The 17,229-nt window shown below is 42.1% G+C and overlaps 1 protein-coding gene across 1 annotated transcript in view; it reads left to right on the top strand.

Annotated features, from left to right (window-relative positions):
- The window catches only part of grik4 (glutamate receptor, ionotropic, kainate 4), a 273,439-nt gene that overhangs the window by 167,649 nt on the left and 88,561 nt on the right, over positions 1-17,229 (top strand). The window contains exon 7 of the mRNA XM_023402955.2: positions 13,355-13,520. Coding sequence (XP_023258723.1) covers positions 13,355-13,520 — 166 coding nt within the window. The remainder of the gene's footprint in view (positions 1-13,354; positions 13,521-17,229) is intronic.

Here is a 17,229-nt window from a genome sequence, read left to right as displayed (position 1 = left end):
TGAAGCCAACATCTGGTTGCATGGATGAGCAGGACAATATTGTTCAACTGTGTAGTGCTTAAACAAAGTTCATCGTTGACCTTCACTCAAGGTCTTTCAGCTTTTTTAGAGCTTTTATGCATTTCAGTCTTCACTAGTAGATTTAGTTTGCTAAGTTGTCATCCCCAAGGTTTAAGGTCATTTAATAACAGAGTCCTTTCCCTGACAACTGTACGACTGTGAGATGTCATTTAAAGCTCAGGTAAAAGCTAGAAAGTAGACCTTTAATTACGTTTCACGTGTAGTGCTGTTTCTGCAAATGTCTGTATTCATTTTGGCAAACAGAAGATTAAACACCATTTTCTCGCCTTTTGTAGTCATTTAAGGTCCAAGTAAAGTGCAGAGCAGAAGGTCCTGAGAGCACCAACTATATGGGCATCTTGAAGCGCACCGGTCATGTTGGTTCAGCAGCACAAATTGCAGGCTGAGTGAAGGTGAATATAGATCAAGGGCTGTGGTGTTAGATAAATTAGCTCTTAGCCAGTCGTATCACTGGCCTGATTGCTGTGAAAACAGTTGTGCCACTCAGAGTAATACATGACAACAACAGCTCAACAGTTGGAAAGAGGCTTCTCCAGTAAATTATCTTGTTGTCTGGATGGTGTAGAGTGGCACAATCTGAGGGCGCAGCACCTTAAATCTGCAGCCAGAGGCAGATGGTATGGGTTTTATTATTATTATTTATAGATAATACAAAATGTTGATGAAGCTGTTCACATGAGCACAAATGCGAACATCATACCAGGAAATGTGAACATCATTTTCACTGTAATGCATTTCAGGAACAAAACATAAAATGGTTCTTTTGCTAAAAAGAAAGTTGGAAAGGAGGCGATGACACAATTAGCCGCCAACAGAATACCAAGTCACTGCCACTGATATCTGCAGCCGCCCATTTAAACAATAGAATACCAAGTCACAACGGAGAGTCGAATGTGTGGGATTACTTTGTCGCAGCCTGTGCCAATTATTATACCCTCTTAAACTCTTTTACTAGTTGAAGAGTGATTCGTTAAAATGATTTATTGATATTATAAACATTATGTTGCGCTGCCTCATTTGAGTGAAACTCTCTGTTGTTTCCTAAAATAAGTGTAGCACTGAAATACCACACAAACACAAATGGCAATTTTACAAGTTCAGGAAAATACCAAAAAGTTGGAGTGCTGGTCTCTCTGGTCATTTTTGCTGCCATGAAAATGTTGCCCTTTACCTTTTCCCATTGCCACACTGTGTAGCTACACTACATAGGTAGGTAGCTTGTAGCATCAGATACTGCAAATTAACCTTTCTAGCTGTGCGGATAGATTTTTGTTGTTTTGATGGGGGAGATGAGAATTCTTCCCACACTTCAACCAGACCTGCCCTTCTGCACACTTGTCTAGATGACAGTCAGAGCTCTGGTGTCTGTTGGCTGACTTGGTTAAGGTGTTCGGACTGCAAAAACCAGTAGTATCCCATGTACCACTGTCTGTGTTGAAGCGCTCCAGTATAGTTCATAGTTAGCTTTGGTAAAGTGCCTCGGACAGCCCATGCCTGCCTGCGTGAGCCCCTCGAGCTTAGGTCTTGGTCTCTTTCTTTCAGATATTTCCTTTATTATCTTGAAAACTTTGCCTGGAAAATAGATTCTGAAGCAAATCGGACACAATGTCAAATTCATCATTAGCTGCCATTCATCTCAGTTCCCAACAGTCGCAGGCTAGCTAGACAGCATTGTGTGCCCCACAGCGCCACGAAATACGTACACATGTTGGTTGATTATGATGACAACACCTTGGGGTCCCAGCCATCACGAATCAGATATGTTCATTTTATTGTCAGTCTTTATTGCCAAGTACATTTTCTATAAACAGAGCCTGCAACCGAGGACACAGCAGGCCCCAGTGGCGCCGGCAGCCGTAATGGTGTACGCACTGGTGGTGTTGTGGCTTAACTAACTTAAAATAGTTATATATACACAAATCAATCTCTCTCTCTCTCTTGCTCGCTCACTCATTCAGTGGGTAGACATAAGTGCATGCGTCGGACTGGCGGTTCATGTGCGTATCATGAAATATAATTACTGTACTGTTTGAAGAAGCACAGTCAGAGGCAAGCACATCTAGTTCCAGCTCCAAATAATGTGTTTACAGTTATGATAGTAACGAACCAAATTAATGCTTTTAAAACTAAATAATTTGTATCACATATAAATTATTTATACAGTAACATCATTATAGTAATTTCTAATATTTTATCATTTGAAAATACACCCCTCAAAAATGGAAGGGCCTGTAGAGGAGGCCCTGACAGACCACATCTGATCTTGACACAGATTCAGTGACACCTCTGTCTTTTGCTGCTTTGATTTACACTGTTCTCCTCTTAGTCATTGCCCCATTTCTCCTTTATTTTTCTTCTTTCCTTTCACCCAACCATAGTTTTAACCAATTTTCACCTCTCTGCCTTTCTGCCTTTGTCCCTCCTCTAATGTCTGCTATTACTGCCCTCACACAAGCCTCAGCTCCTGTCACTCTCTTGTCCTTATTCTCACCTTTTTCTTTTTTTTCTCTTTCCTGTCCTTTCTTGTTCCCTATTTTCTCATCTCACCTCTTCCACCTGTCTCTTTCTTGCCATTTCCCCTCTACCTCAGACATCATCTATAAATGACTACCTAGTCAAGATTCAACATTTTTCCAATACTAATAGAAAGAAGCTGAGGTAGTATTCAAAAGCCAGCTCCCTCTCTGTCTGCCTCCGCCTAATCACCCTCCATCAGTCTCTCCAATCTCTCAATCTCTCCATTCGCTGACTCTGTGTCTGAGTGCATGGCGGTATTAGTTCTGCTGTGTCGGTCTTGTTCTGCTCGGGGGGGTCAGTTTATGGTTCATCTCTCCACTGTAATTGGGCTTTAAAATCGCTATATGTAAAGTCAAAGGCTCTCCAGCCAAATGCAACGTTGTTTTGGCAGCAAGTGACACATTGTTGGTCACAACCAGTAATCAGATCTGATTAAGCGGAGCTGAGCTGTAATTTTCTCAGTGCAGCAGTATGACCAGCTGGGGGAAGAGCCACATCACTGCGATGTATGTAATATGAATTTGAAAAGTTTAGCCGCAACTTACTTATTCATCACAGCACAGGAACCACAAGATTTCTGCATTTAGAGACTACTTTTTCTTTCGCTGTATGTAATACAATATCACGTGTCATTCCACAGCTGAATGTAATACACATTCCAACATTCAGGTTTTCATCCATTCCTCTTGTTTTAAGCTCTCCATTCAACATTCGTTACCAACATTAGGATTTATTAGGATCTAATGAAAGAAATGATCAAACTTTTCCTCCAGAGTTTCTAAAAGGCACATCAAGAAATAGAATAAGAGGAATCCTACATCCTTTTTTCTTCAGATTCAATTGAAATTTTAGTTTTGTTTATTTGTGTCCGTCTGTCTGAGTCAGTGTGTCTCGGAAAGTCTAAGGAATTAAATCTTTGACTCAGGAGTGAAAGTAAAAAGGGTTTAATGGCAGGTGCTCAACTGAAGAAGTCTCAGAAGTAGAGCTGCATCATCCCTCACACATTTATTTCCCTTTTTGGGCTTCTAAAGAGCTTTACTGTTTCCCTCCAACTGCAGTTTAAGAAACTTCTAGTGCTGCATAGTGACAGATAGTCTATAGCTGTTCCATTTAGTCGAATTTCAGCATCCTCCTATAGTGTTAGTGTATTTGATGATTTCATTTTGGTTATTATTCGAGTGCACCATCTGAGGAATAAATGTATTGGGTACATTGACTGTGTTGAGGATAGTGAACTGAAATGAGTTGCTAGCAGGTTGTGTGTTGGAATACCTTCTCCATAGCTTTCACAGGAAACCTGGCACTTTGCATTCGTTGTTAATATTGCCAGTTAAAAGAGGCGTCTTAGATTTGTATCTAGAATCCATCAAGTTCTGCCACCCGCTGGCTTGTTAGCAGCTCGTCTGCATTAATTTGACAGTAGCTAAGAGGGTCAAGTTAGCCTCGCCATTACTGTACCTGTCTGAGATGCTTACTGTATTGCATCCTGTTGGATGCATTTTGCATAGCTATTGTCCTTTGCTATAAAGCACATGTGGTTGCTAGTTTATTAGCTAATGCAGTCTGATACAGCAGTCCTGCAGTAAATCCTCCTCCTTCAAGTTTCTGTTTCTGTTCTGATCTTCTTCAGTTTTTGTTGAAACTGGTTGGGAGAGTTTATTCTGGTTAGTTTCACCTGTATGTTCATTTAACTTTCCCTCACTGATATAAATGGCTTTGACAAAATAATAAAAACGCTGGATGTTGTGTCGTTAACGTTGTGTGAATCTTGTTTTCAGTAAGTACTATTTAATAAAGTTTATATTATTTTTACCGCTCAACTAATACTGGATTTTTGAGGCTGATGTTTGATATATTTGATATTTGATTAAAATTCTGGCAATGGTTTTGAGCTGATATGAGTCATTTTGATATGGATGCCTTATATTTGTTTTTTGTTGACACAATGAAAACAAATTACTTGCTGTGTTATTTGGCGAATAAACTGTAATGGAGGCAGTGTTTCCAAACTTCCTCAAACTTACCTTATTTTTTCTGTGCTGCATTTAGTTGTAACTTACTTGCGGACATGTACATGGCTACACATATTCCAACATTATTGTAATAAGCTAATATTGGACAATTTACTGGTCGGGCTGTAATTATACGTATACGCATACACATAGAAAGCTAAATCTGAATCTCTGTATCTCATAGGGACTGTCATACACTAAGTGGCAACATTTATTGAACATGATTTACAGTAAATAATATAAATATATATATATACAGTAAATGGTACATTTATCCAGTATTACGTATTGCTCACGCTACAGAAAGCACAGTCATTTAATTAGTAATTTCTTAATTCAATTGAAATGATGAATAATACATACTGACACCATAATTCATTTCTCTGAGGTTTGTCTGTGTGCAAACGACCGCACAAATCTGTAGGAAGATTCTCTTAAAGAACGGCGATGTTAAGCTGGATGTCACTCTCTGCAGGATTCCTCTGTGTAGTCTGCTTGCAAACAAAACGCAGGTGCTTCCTCTGTCTCTGCCTGATCATAATTAGAGGAGCACAGCTGTCGTCTGCACCTCTGCTGACCCTTTTCTCACAACACTATTGATCTGCCTTGTCAAGGCCTCACCAGCAGAACCGCCATGTGCATATCCAAATCCACTATCTTGTCATCAGGAAGAGCGGTCTCTTGATTTGATCACTGAGATGAAAGCCAGGAAAAACAGAGTGACTCCCAGGTGAGCAGCAAGCAAAATGGATTTCAATTAAGCTGATTGTTGTCATCAAGGCTGTGAAAGGGGACTCTGCTCCTTATTACAATGTTGTTTTTGTTTTGTCTTAGTCAGCTGTGTCAAGTCATGGTGCTTTTGTCTTGTGAGGAAGGAGCCGGTACTCAACCCAGCTGATACTGCTCAGCTTTCTGCCAGCTGCTCACTCAGTTGATGTACTGTCGTTCTCACTCTGTGAACTGAAACTCACCAAGAACATTTGAGTCTTTTGTCTCTCCATCAACATGTTTGTGTTCTACTCAAAGGCCAGGTTCTCAAAGATTTGTTGGCCAACTGTTTGCCAATTTTTGTTGTGTAAAGTTGAGCCATGCTTTGTTTGGTGGTGTAAGTCAAACATTTGGCTAGATGCCCAGAACTGGATTAAGCCCACTGTTAGATTAGAAAAAACACTTTTCCAATCAAAGCTCCCCATAGAAAATTTTGGATTCAGCAATACAAACATGTTTTCCCATGCTTGATAATCACAGATAGATTTACAGTGGGCATTTAAGACCGTATTTACTGGTAAATGTTACTTCATTTTATCAGGTAGGAGAATTGAGAGAGCTCCCAAAATGAAATTAGTGGTTTCTTTTTTTATCCTCGCAGCTTACAATAATACCAACACAACTGGTCGCCAACAGGGGAGTTTAAAAGCATGTCTGTCTTTTTCACAAAGATATTTTCTCTGAAATAGGGCAGTGGAGTGAGGAACAGGCCTCTCTGGAGGAAAGGAACTTTTTTTTCTCTCTGAACTGGCTGATCAATGAGATAGAGATCTCGTGGTCAATGTTCCACTCTCCTAAAAGGCACCATGGGATCCGCAGCCCACTTCATCTTTATCACTGGTCTGCTTCTGCGATTACCACAGGGACCTGATGCAGGCTCATTACTACCACAAATAGAGATCTGGCTGCGCGGCCTGAGACTGGAATGAGCTGGCGATCGGGGATGGAGATTGTTGGTAAGGCGGAGATGACACGCAGACTTCTCCTAACTCTGGTGTTTTATTTTCCTTTTCTCTCAAGATTTTTGTTTGCTTTTTGAATGCCAGCAGCTGGTCTCCCAAATCCCCCATAAACCTTTTGGTTCAAAAGGGGATCAGGTAGCCGTAATAGACTACCACCTGCCCTCCTCCATCTCCTGCCACCCTGCAACACCGTCCTCGCCAACTCCACTCTGGCATTCCAGCCTTTGGCATTACATTTGCTGACTGATGGACAATGTCTCCAACAGCATCTGTTCTCCGACGCTTAGTGGCCAACATAATTCTCTGGCTTACAATATGGAAGCAACCAGCCAGACTTCATCCTCTGTGTCCTGCTGTTGGTCGGTTTCCTACAATGATGATCTCCAAGCTGATTAGCTCAGTCCACTTTCTAACAGTAAATGAACTGTTCTCCGTGTGGCTACAATAAACCTTGTATTCTGCTCAGTGAGATCGAGCGGCTGCTGTCCACTTGGCTGCATTGCGAAGTGTTTTCAAGGACGGTCCAATCTTTCTGCCAAGAATGTCTTGTATGCTAATTTATAGCCAGGTCAATGTGTGGTAATGTAGATGAGTTACTTCAAACATCACTGATGAACATCTCCAGTGCTAACTTTCCTACAACCGTGCCTGACACATTCCAAGACCCATAAAAGGGTAGTAATACTTTATTAAACAGAGTTTTGTTCTACCATCCCTCTGAGTGCAAGCCAACAGATGTAGTTGCTCATTATGTCTCTGCTCTCCATATGGCAATGCTGCACATCCACCTCCTCTTCACCTCCCCTCGCTCGGACCCCCTCCCGGCAGGCAAAGGTTCACAGCAGACAGGTAGCAGAATGAATTGGGCACTTGTAAGCTTAACAGCCGAGGCAACCCAGAGCTTGTTGAACTGGACGGAAGGGAAATTAGCTTTCAGCTTCACTCCAGCTCAGAGCACCGGTTTCCTCACTAATGCCCGGTCAGATTTGAAACTCCCTGACTCGAATGTAACCTTGAATTTTCCATTGAAGAGGGGTTATCGGAAGCTATTGGTAATCTTCATACAAAGCAATGGAAAACCCCTGGCTATGTCCAACAAACATCCAGAGCATCACTGGTTTGGCAGTTTGAGAACGTGCTGGTTCAGTTTATTCTTTGTTTTAATAGGTAATCTGAGCAGATCAGTGTGCAATCTCAGTGTAATTAAGGAAAGTATATTACAAACACATTGTAATTAGGTTGAGGTATTTTTGCTGCCAAACAAAGGTGCCTTCTTTTCCCTACTGCTCACTATGTGTGCAAGAGTGCATGTGTATATGTGTGTGTTACTTGTGCAAAGCCTGTGTCCTGTGAGAGCTTCCTCATTAAACGCCTGTCAAACCTCTGTCTGCGGACCTGCCAGCCGTTCTGTCACACTGCAGGAAACACACACACGCACTCACGCACACGCACATATATATGAACAAGCGTACACATCGAAGCAGAGTGAGTGGACTCCGTTTCTGTGTCATACACACACACACTGGTTGGGCTGTAAGAGAAGGTACAACTCTGTACCGTGTTGCCTGTGTTAGGGCTTCTTTTGGCTTGTCATTGCTGGGGCCGGGTTGCCTCGTTTGAAATTGTTCATGCTTGTGAAAAAACCTAGATCAAATCAAGATTTGTTATGGCCACTCTTTGCCTTTTAAAATAGTGTCAGGTGCACTTGCACACAGCTACTTTTCAAAGGTGCTTGACAGGAAGGTTGTTGCAAGCATTTTGGAGACCGTGCCACAAGTCTGTGGACGTTCAGCGTTCAGTGTCTTCTGACTCCATGATGTTGATCTGTTGCAGGTGTCCTTCTTGTCTCTGAAGATAGGTCTTTATGACTTACGGCTGTATGTTTGGACTGTCATGCTGCGCAATTAATTTGGGACCAATCAGATGCCTCCCTGATGGTATTGTGCGATGGATAAGAGTCTAAGCATCGTACCTAAAACGTTTTCACAGTTCTGAAATTCGGTTGGCATCCGAAAAGTATTAAAGTCCAATGCACAGCTCTAGTCATTACATAATGAACACAACATAAACAACTTTTATGACTTCCTGTTCTATTACCCAATGAGTACTGCATCTTCTAAATAATTAATGAGAGCCACAATAGTCTGCTTTAACTTTGAATGTATCCGTAGCCCACAGAGACCAAACAATAACAAAGTTAAATGCTGATGTTGTTATTGAATCCCATGAAACGGTGCGTCTTGAGTAATGAACCAATAAAGAGGAGAACATGAGACAGATTGCCTTTGACAACGGCCTCAAATCTCACACCGCTAAACTCAGTGACACCATTTAATGAGTACTGATTGCAGCCCCTTCACCGCTCCTCACTCTCTGTTTATATCTACTACGTGTGTTTGTGTTTCCTCCTCTTCCTGTCCTCTAGTGTGTTTCCCCTGTCTCAGCCTCTCCATCGTTCTCTTCATTGCTCTCTTCTTCTGTCAGTCAGGCTGTCGTTTGCTCTCTACCCCTCTCTCCATTCGCTCCCCTTTTCCTGTCTTTCACTTCCACGCTCCCTCTCCCTCTCCTCACCTGCCCGTCTTTCCCCTGACACACGCCTGTCTTACTCCGCAGCAGTCATCATGGTCTTTAGTTCTATTTACAGTGAAGCTACCAGATTATTAAAAAACTTAGCAGTTACCTTGGGCTTCATTGTTTGCCTGAGATTTTCTTCCCTTCACGATTTTCAGATGTAATTAGTTTCACTCCCACACCAATAGCGCTGCAGCCCTGAGCAGATGCTTTTAAAAGACACTTAGATCTAATTTTGAGTTACAGCTTGCTTACTAGGATCTACAAGTTGTTTACATTGCTTTTAATAATAATTTTCTGTGCCCTAGCCAAGGAGATTCATATTTGCAAAGCTTGTTTGAATTTTACTATTGCCTCTACTAATGATATTGCAATGTTTAATAGTTTGTGAAAAGAAGATGTTTAAAACCATACAATGGAGTTTATAGTTTCTGCAAGATAATTCAGTTTCACCTTTTGAGTGAAAGCGAAATGTTTGTTTTTACATCTGTGAGATGAAGATGACTCTGCATTCTGACTAAAAGCTTTCAACTAGGCCATATGCATGTAGATTACCAACCAGTAAACACTACACTGATATGCTGTACAGAGTTCTTGTGCTGAACATGACAGCAAACAGCAGGATCTCATAAGCTTTCATTCGAGGTCATGTTTCTGGTGACCTAATGAATGTAAGCACAATATTCACTCTCTTCTTTGCTCTGTTCTCGCCCCACCAGCTCCTGAGGAAAACATCTGACAGCAGCTAAAATGCTACATTATATTAACAAAGTAGTTGCTGATTTTTGTCTATTTGACATTTAGTGCTGGGCAGATAGCGTACGGTGGGGTTTATCAAAACTTTTGAACTGGAAACAAGGTTGATGAAAGTGCTGAGACTTTATTAAATGAAGTTGTAGAACATAAAACCGAAACAATGAAATAAAAGAGAAAATCCTAAAATGCTCCATAAAGCTTAAAAAAGACACAACAAACGATAAGATTTGCCTCGCAATAAACTGACTCACTCTAATTTCCTCCTGCAGAACTAAACTGAAAGTGATGCAGCTGTGAGGTTCACAGAGTCTTTGAAGCTGTGCCCCGGTAAGACACATGTAGGAATGATTTTTCTGTTTTTATTTTTGGGATTAATCGACCAGCAGAGTGACTGATACTAGCTGTTGGTTGCAGATAAGAGGTCTGGCAAGTGACTTTGATGTGGCTGACAACTTGCTGTTAGTAATGCGAAGATTGATTTTCTTTGCTTGGAGTACCCCTGTTTTAACTCTAGTCCTGATTCAAAACACTTTGTCACTCCACACCATGAGGAGGATAGAGACTGCTATAGATTTACAACCAATTAATTATGTTGCTCTAACCAGGAGGAAATGTATTCAGGCATGATGCATAGGTAAGGTATTCTTTCAGCAGGCGTTGCTGTAAGATACCTTTAGCCTACAGCTCCCTTGTGGAAGCTAAGTGCAAAAAAGGAAATAGTTTTAAACACAGTGAAAGATATTGCAGAAAAATGAATTTTTCAGTAGAAAAAAATGCATTTTAATGAAATGTTTCCAGTAGACATAATATGGGAAAACGGTCAAGATTTGTAGTTAGATATATTCAGTGTGAGTCCAGGCTGGATGCTGCGGAATTTGATGATGAATCAAGACTCAGACCCAAGAAGTTCCCCTGAGATGCCAGTGTTTCTACCAATACGGTCCAGTGTGCCAATTCGATGGAAAAAGACAAAGTGGTATCTGGTGTCTTTGTGTGTGTTTGTGTGTGCATGTGAATATGTGTGTGTGTGATTGTGTGATTGTGTGAGCGTGTGTGTGTAAGCAGCTTTCTAAACCCCCGCTGCCTCAGATACAGCCTATTGAAGCGTATCAGGTTTCCAAATGAAAGAGGTCGGGCACTAGCACCAGTCCGCAGAGCTGAGGAGGAAAGAAAGAACGGATGGAAAAAGGGACAAGTGGAAAAAAAAAAAGAGCAAACAATCTGGGATACGCAGAGAAACAGGAGAGAAAGGGACAGAAATGAGAAAAGGGCAGTGAGAAATTGTACAAATGCAACAGGGAAAGATGAAGGACACACCTGAAGAAGGGTACATTTCCCCAGTGTGGTGTACAGCTATTACCCAGGTTTTAGGGCTCCTTGAGAGGAATGAATGGCGTTCCGGCGGCGGCTGTCAGTAGTGGCCGCACCTCCATCCATCCAGACACCCAGGGGACTCCATTACACCCTGATGGGCAGGGATGGAAAACCAATCGAGGGGATACGGGGACGAAGGGGAGAGCAATGTATGGGCGCTGGGAGCCGCACAGACAGGCAATCTGCCATGATGTAGAGGCTCCCTTCCCAGTTCCTCCTCTCGGACCCAGCACGTCGTCCGGCATCCCCTTCAAGCCCTGCTGCGCTCTAACACAGTGGCTTGCCAGCTGACCGACCCGACACCTGCCACACTCATTCGCACTCTCCCTCTACACCACCACCCACCCCCACTCCCAACCCCCCTCCTTTTCCTCCCAGGCCTCACTAGCGCCTTTTACACAGTCTGTTCAAGGTGGAAATGTTGCGCCTTTATCTGCCTCGTCATTCTGTATAAAAGGTGTGAACACGGAATGGGGTGGGGGCATTGTTGGCCTGTCTTTAAGCCAGCAGCGTTGAAAGTCACAGAGCCGGATCGACGTCTGTGTTAAAGGGAGAGCCGGCATGACGGAACAGACACCGACGTTCTTGTGTTTCATGTCAGGGCTCTGACTCTTGAACGATGGCGTGCTATCTGAAACACACCGGGACGGCTTTGTTTGATTCGGTGTAAACAAAATCAAAGGCGCCTTAACAGCAATGGAGCAGGATGTCTGCGTAAAAGGGGCTACTGTAAGCCCCTGGCAGCATGTATTTGTTCACATCATCACGTGGAGAACCCAGGGAAATAGATGTGGGAGATGTGTTTGAACTGAGGTGGAATGTAATTTATGATTTTCCTGAAGTTCAGCAGATTTGTAGGGAGCTCCGGTCCGGATTTGTTTGCTGTGTTCAGGGAACGTTGAAGGCTGCAGGGTTAGCTGCAGTATACTTAACCTTCCCTCTGACAGTGGAGATGAGCCTGTGTTAGACAGATCAGTTAGTACAGTGGGGGTGGTATGATAAATTCATTAGGGGCATATATTTATATAGCTACAGCAAATCAACACTGTGAAAGTATAGCAGTCATTCTCACTGAAGGTTGTATACCTCACAGTGGAGCTGGGATGGGAGCATTGTGTATTTATTGATTCTTACTAAATGCTTGGCTGGCTTTGCTTTACTTAGCCCTGGTGTCTGATCCTTGTTCTGACTACTGGCACCTGAGTATATATGTTATTGATCTTTAATGCTAATTTTCAGTCTCATTTTAAGTGTATTGAGGATGTGAGGACACGGTTTTTCAGACATTCCTTGTAGTCTGTCTTTATGTTTCTGGACTGTGATAGATTTACTACTGTTTTTGGTGGTCCAGCTGCACATTACATTTAAACAGTGACTATGTTTTGGTCTGTTCACAACCATTTTGAGTAAATGGTGTAGAAAATGAGAAAATTTTACACACAGTTCCCAAATTATAGGACAATGCAGCAGAACAGTGATCTTCCATACACAGTATATGCATTTTCATGGCCAAACAGTGGAAATATGGTGTTTGTTGATGTTCTATTGGGTGAAGAGTTTGTTAATGTTTATAAAAGACTACAGTTTCTACACTGTCCATCTTATGTGGATGTAATCACCCTCAAGTTATAGCTGACACTGTTGTATATCATACAATACAAAGCCAAAACCACACAGATATGTCACTGTTCAAATACTCATGGTCTAAACTGTAATTCTCCTAATTAGGTTAGCAATTAGGTTAGAGCAGTGTTTAAAATGTATCCCTAACACTTTTATATGTTTTCTTTTAGTACATTACTCCAGATGTTTGGTTAATAAGGGTGTGCTTTTTAATGTGTGTTTGTAAAAGCTTCACCTGAAACACACAGTTGAGCTGCTCCACCGTGAGCGTGATAAACGGATGTTTCATAACATTGGGTGAGGGGGTGTTATCCTGAAGATTCCTCTAACAAGAGCTTGTTTATGTGGGCGGAACAAAAATAAGTTTATACAGCCATACTTGTACTTTACATCAGCGTCTGTGCCTCATTCACTGAAAAATATGTCTATTCTGAATATGCACATTACCACAGATCCCTGGGTTATCGTTGCTCTCAGTTTATCATAACAGATTAACCCGATTTTCCTCAGAGCTATTCTTTTTTTCTGGCATTTGTACTATTTTCGTTCTGCAGTTCACACACCCATTCTCTCTTGTTTTTATCTTGTGAGGTTTCCCTGTCTGCAGATGTCTGCTGCATTTTTAAACATAAATTGTGAAATGTCAAAATCAAGTGCAAACTATAGCCTGACATCAATATATCTGTGCAGGTGCCCTATGTCAAGGTGGCTCCAGAAGACATTCTGAAGGTTCAGTTCCCCCGGTTCACCACTCTGGACCTGAGGCCAACCAACACCGACATCAGCCTGGCCGTGGCCGGCCTTCTCACCTTCTTTAACAGCACCACCGCCTGCCTCATCTGTGCCCAGGCTGACTGTGAGTACAGCGTTCACACCCTCACGACAAAATACACGCTCATGCACACCTGCGGAGGATGCCCACACGCTGCCTTCCCTACATCTGCCAACAAAGTGCAAACATTTTTGTTTAATGTCTGCTATCCTTTAACACGTGTTAGCACACATAAGCTTCTCGCACACACGCCGACTGTGTTCTGACAACAGATGCAGCGCTTATCAACATCTCACCCTGTGACACGCTCCCTTCTGAGGCAGCTGCTGCACTCCACAGCTAGAACTGCTTCACAGCAGCACGCCCGACGTGCGCATCCCAAAATAAATTACATTTACTGCAAAATCCTTTCTCATTTTCAATGTCATCATCACGGTTAAATTAAAATAATGATAATTAACGCTACACTCTGTCATGTGTAATCTGTCTTGAAACTTCAATCTCAGTGTGATGTCTCTTAGACTGTGTACACTCTTAAATCACTGCCTGCTGATGATCAAAATGCATCTTTAAGACAGACAAAAGAGAGTGCGGGTTTTCATTTGCAGCTGTATCCACCAGCGATCTGACCGCCCCCTTTGTCAAAGGCACTCGTTAAATTCTAAAGATACTAAACTGAATGACCTTAAGAAAAGCTTGAAAATCTCCTAGAGGGAAGTTATTTTTGTAAATAGAGGAGAAGATTAAATCATGGCCTGTTCCCACCCTCTTGTAGTCCAGCAAGCAGTAATTACAACTCCCTAGACAAAGGCACCGTGACCCTGAGTGGCACCCGCTAACCTTTTTCCTAATCAGCACAAGGCTTTGAAGAAAGGAAATAGGCTTGAGACATCAACGATGTGTCAGACAGTCTAGAGATGGCAATGAGCCACTGTGAGCCGCCCACCCCATCTATCTCGATTCTCAATTCTTCTGCCTTTCAACTTCCTCTTTGACTGTCTCGTGGTCTTTACTTTGGAGTTACCTTTTATTTATAACCTTTAATATTTGTCCCTCAAAGCACCATGTTTCCCGGATTAAACCACATTTGTATGTTTTCAGAGCTTTTTACACAAATTCCATTACAGTAAATGAATGCAAATGTAAGGGGACTTCTTTAAAACAAGTTCTTTTATTCCTCTTCTATATTATTTGCCAAAGACAGATTTTAATTATGCAGACATTGGAAACTCTTGCTGGGAAGAATTAATTAAACTTGCTAAAAGAAAATACCATACATCTATCCGTAGTTTAACCCAGCCCTACTACATAACCCATTATAACTGCCGGGGTCAAAAATGTATCATTACTTGTTTTTCCTTCGGTGTTCCTGTACCTGCCAGTCATTTTTCTAATTTAGGGCTCAGATCCTGTTTCTGTGACATTTATTCCACAGAGAGTTGATGAATACAGTTCCGGCGAGAGCAGTGATAACAAGTGAACCTTTTAGGTACCCTCTGACTTTAATATTGGCAAGTTTGGAGAGAAGAAACTCATTTTAACATTACTTTTCTTCTTCCCCCTGGTTGTGTGAGGATGTGCAGGTTGCTGGGGAGGTTCTTATTCTGTGTCTGAGAGAGGAAAGGAAATTGAATGAAATGAGGGGAGATGAGAGTTAGATAGAAGAAAAGGAAAGGAGAGGAGAGGAGAGAACGGAGAGGAGAGGAAAGGCTATTTGGCAAATGTGGGAGAGGTGAAATTTAGTGATTGGGGTGATGGAAGGGGAGGAGACAACCATGCTGGAATTATACATTAGCAACAAGAGGGAGACAGTCCAGGAAATGACGTGGCTGTATTGATAGCTCCCTCTCATGTGACCCTCATTCATTCGATGAAAAATGCAGCCAGTGGCAGCATGCCTGGATTTGTGTATGTGTTTGTATTTGTTTATGTGTGTGTCCATGTTCCGCAGCAGCAGCAGCATCAGCAGCAGCATCAGCATCAGCTGAAAGCCATTCGACTTTGGCTCCAGCTCAACCAGCTCCACCCCTCTCAGTCAGCTCACGCAGTCAGTTGGTCGGTTGGCAGCCCTCCTGTCGGTGGCTCATCCACATGTGCCAGCCCCATTAATCACCCAAGCCAGTGACAGCCTAATAGACCGTGGCCAATTCATGAATATTTTCTAGCCATGGCTGAGGAGGCAGGAGCGGAAGGGGAGCTGTGCCCAAAGGCATGGTGCACACCAGGACGGACATTAATCTAGCTAACCTCCACTATTGATGGCAGTGCGAGCAGTAGCAGCTGCAGCACTGTAACTCTGGGCAGAATACTGTCCATGTGGTTGAATGTTTTGCCGCTGTGGCCTTTGGTAATTGAAAGGAGGCACACATAAAGATGCATGCACAGAATTCGCCTGCATGAATACACCCACACACATTCACGTGTGTGCCGTCACATTCCCGCACTCAAAAGGCATTGTGCTACAGCAGTGCACTTTCATTAGTGAGCTGATTGGTGTACATGTCAGTAAGCTGAGAGAGAACATCCAATAAGCTGTGGAATTTACCTGGAGCTGCAGTGCAGGTACAGAATATCTAAGTTCAACAAAACAGTAGGCCTCAAATGCTTGCAGAGCATTTTTCCACCTTTGATAGGCACAGTAGGAGAGCAGAGTTTGCCATTTTAACTCACTGCCTTGTTCCACTGCAGCTACAGTAGAAAACAACACTTCCGCTACTTGTTGTATCAAGGTTTCCACTATCATCTGCTCAGTAATACAACATGTCATATGGTAATTTTTTTGGGGTGATTATTAGATCCCTGAAGGGCCGACCGACTGACTCTCTATGTTTCACACTCTATGTGATAATGCCATCAGTAACCTGTTATCAGCATTAGTCAGGTGGAAGAGGTGCCTCAATGGCTTGTGAAACAGAATGTATACAAAGGTGTAAGGATGACAGCAACATAGTAATTACAAAGGGATGGTATTTATGACTTTGATAATAGTAATTATACTGTGGCTAATATTGATCCTGATGTGGAGTGCACCAGTGTCAGTATTCAAAGTGACGGCAGTGGAGCTAGTAGTAATTTACATCACTTGGTAGTTTTAAAAGCTTCTTGTTGAATAGATGGAAGGCAGTGGGAATTAAACTTCCTTTTTGTAAAAAATCAGATGATTCAGAATAATTTGTGCGCATATGTGCAAATGTGCAGTGTTTGTTTTTGCTACTGTTTAAGGCAAAGCATGTGCAAATGCAAAGGGATTTCTCACCTGTGTCAAAGAAATATTGACGATCTCCATCAAAAGACATCAAGTGGCTTCAATTGACAGCCATGTGTCGAGAGGGGGGTTGTCACAAGACAGGTTTCCCTACAAATGTAGAATAAAATTTCAAGAAGATGGACAAAAGACAATCCTTATTGGTGCATTTCCATTCATTACTGTTATGTAAATATTAGGAGTTGGATGCATCAAAATACACAGCTGGTGGCGCTCATTCTCCAGTTGGGCGGTATTAAACTGTTGCAGAGGAAGAGGCACAACAATGTAATGTAACTTTAAATTGAATGAGCTCCAGTCAAACTTCAAACAGTGAAGAAAAATGTAAACATCATGATCAAAATATGAAGTTTATGTTGTATGTAAGTCACATGCGTCATACACAGTACATCATGATTTATTTGCTAAGCCTGTCACCATTCCACCTTGTCGCCTTTTGCATTCATTGATACACTTTTCTACCTCAGCCATATGTTTTATGCAATATTTGGATTTTCTTTTCTTCTTTTTTTTTTCTTCTTTTTTTTT

The sequence above is a fragment of the Seriola lalandi genome, unplaced genomic scaffold (assembly GCF_002814215.2).
Source record: "Seriola lalandi dorsalis isolate HSWRI2012SDOR001 ecotype SW California unplaced genomic scaffold, Sedor1 jcf7180002054044, whole genome shotgun sequence".
Taxonomy (NCBI): Eukaryota; Metazoa; Chordata; class Actinopteri; order Carangiformes; family Carangidae; genus Seriola; species Seriola lalandi.
Note: the sequence above shows the minus strand (reverse complement) of the source record. Positions and strands in the feature narration are given on the sequence as shown.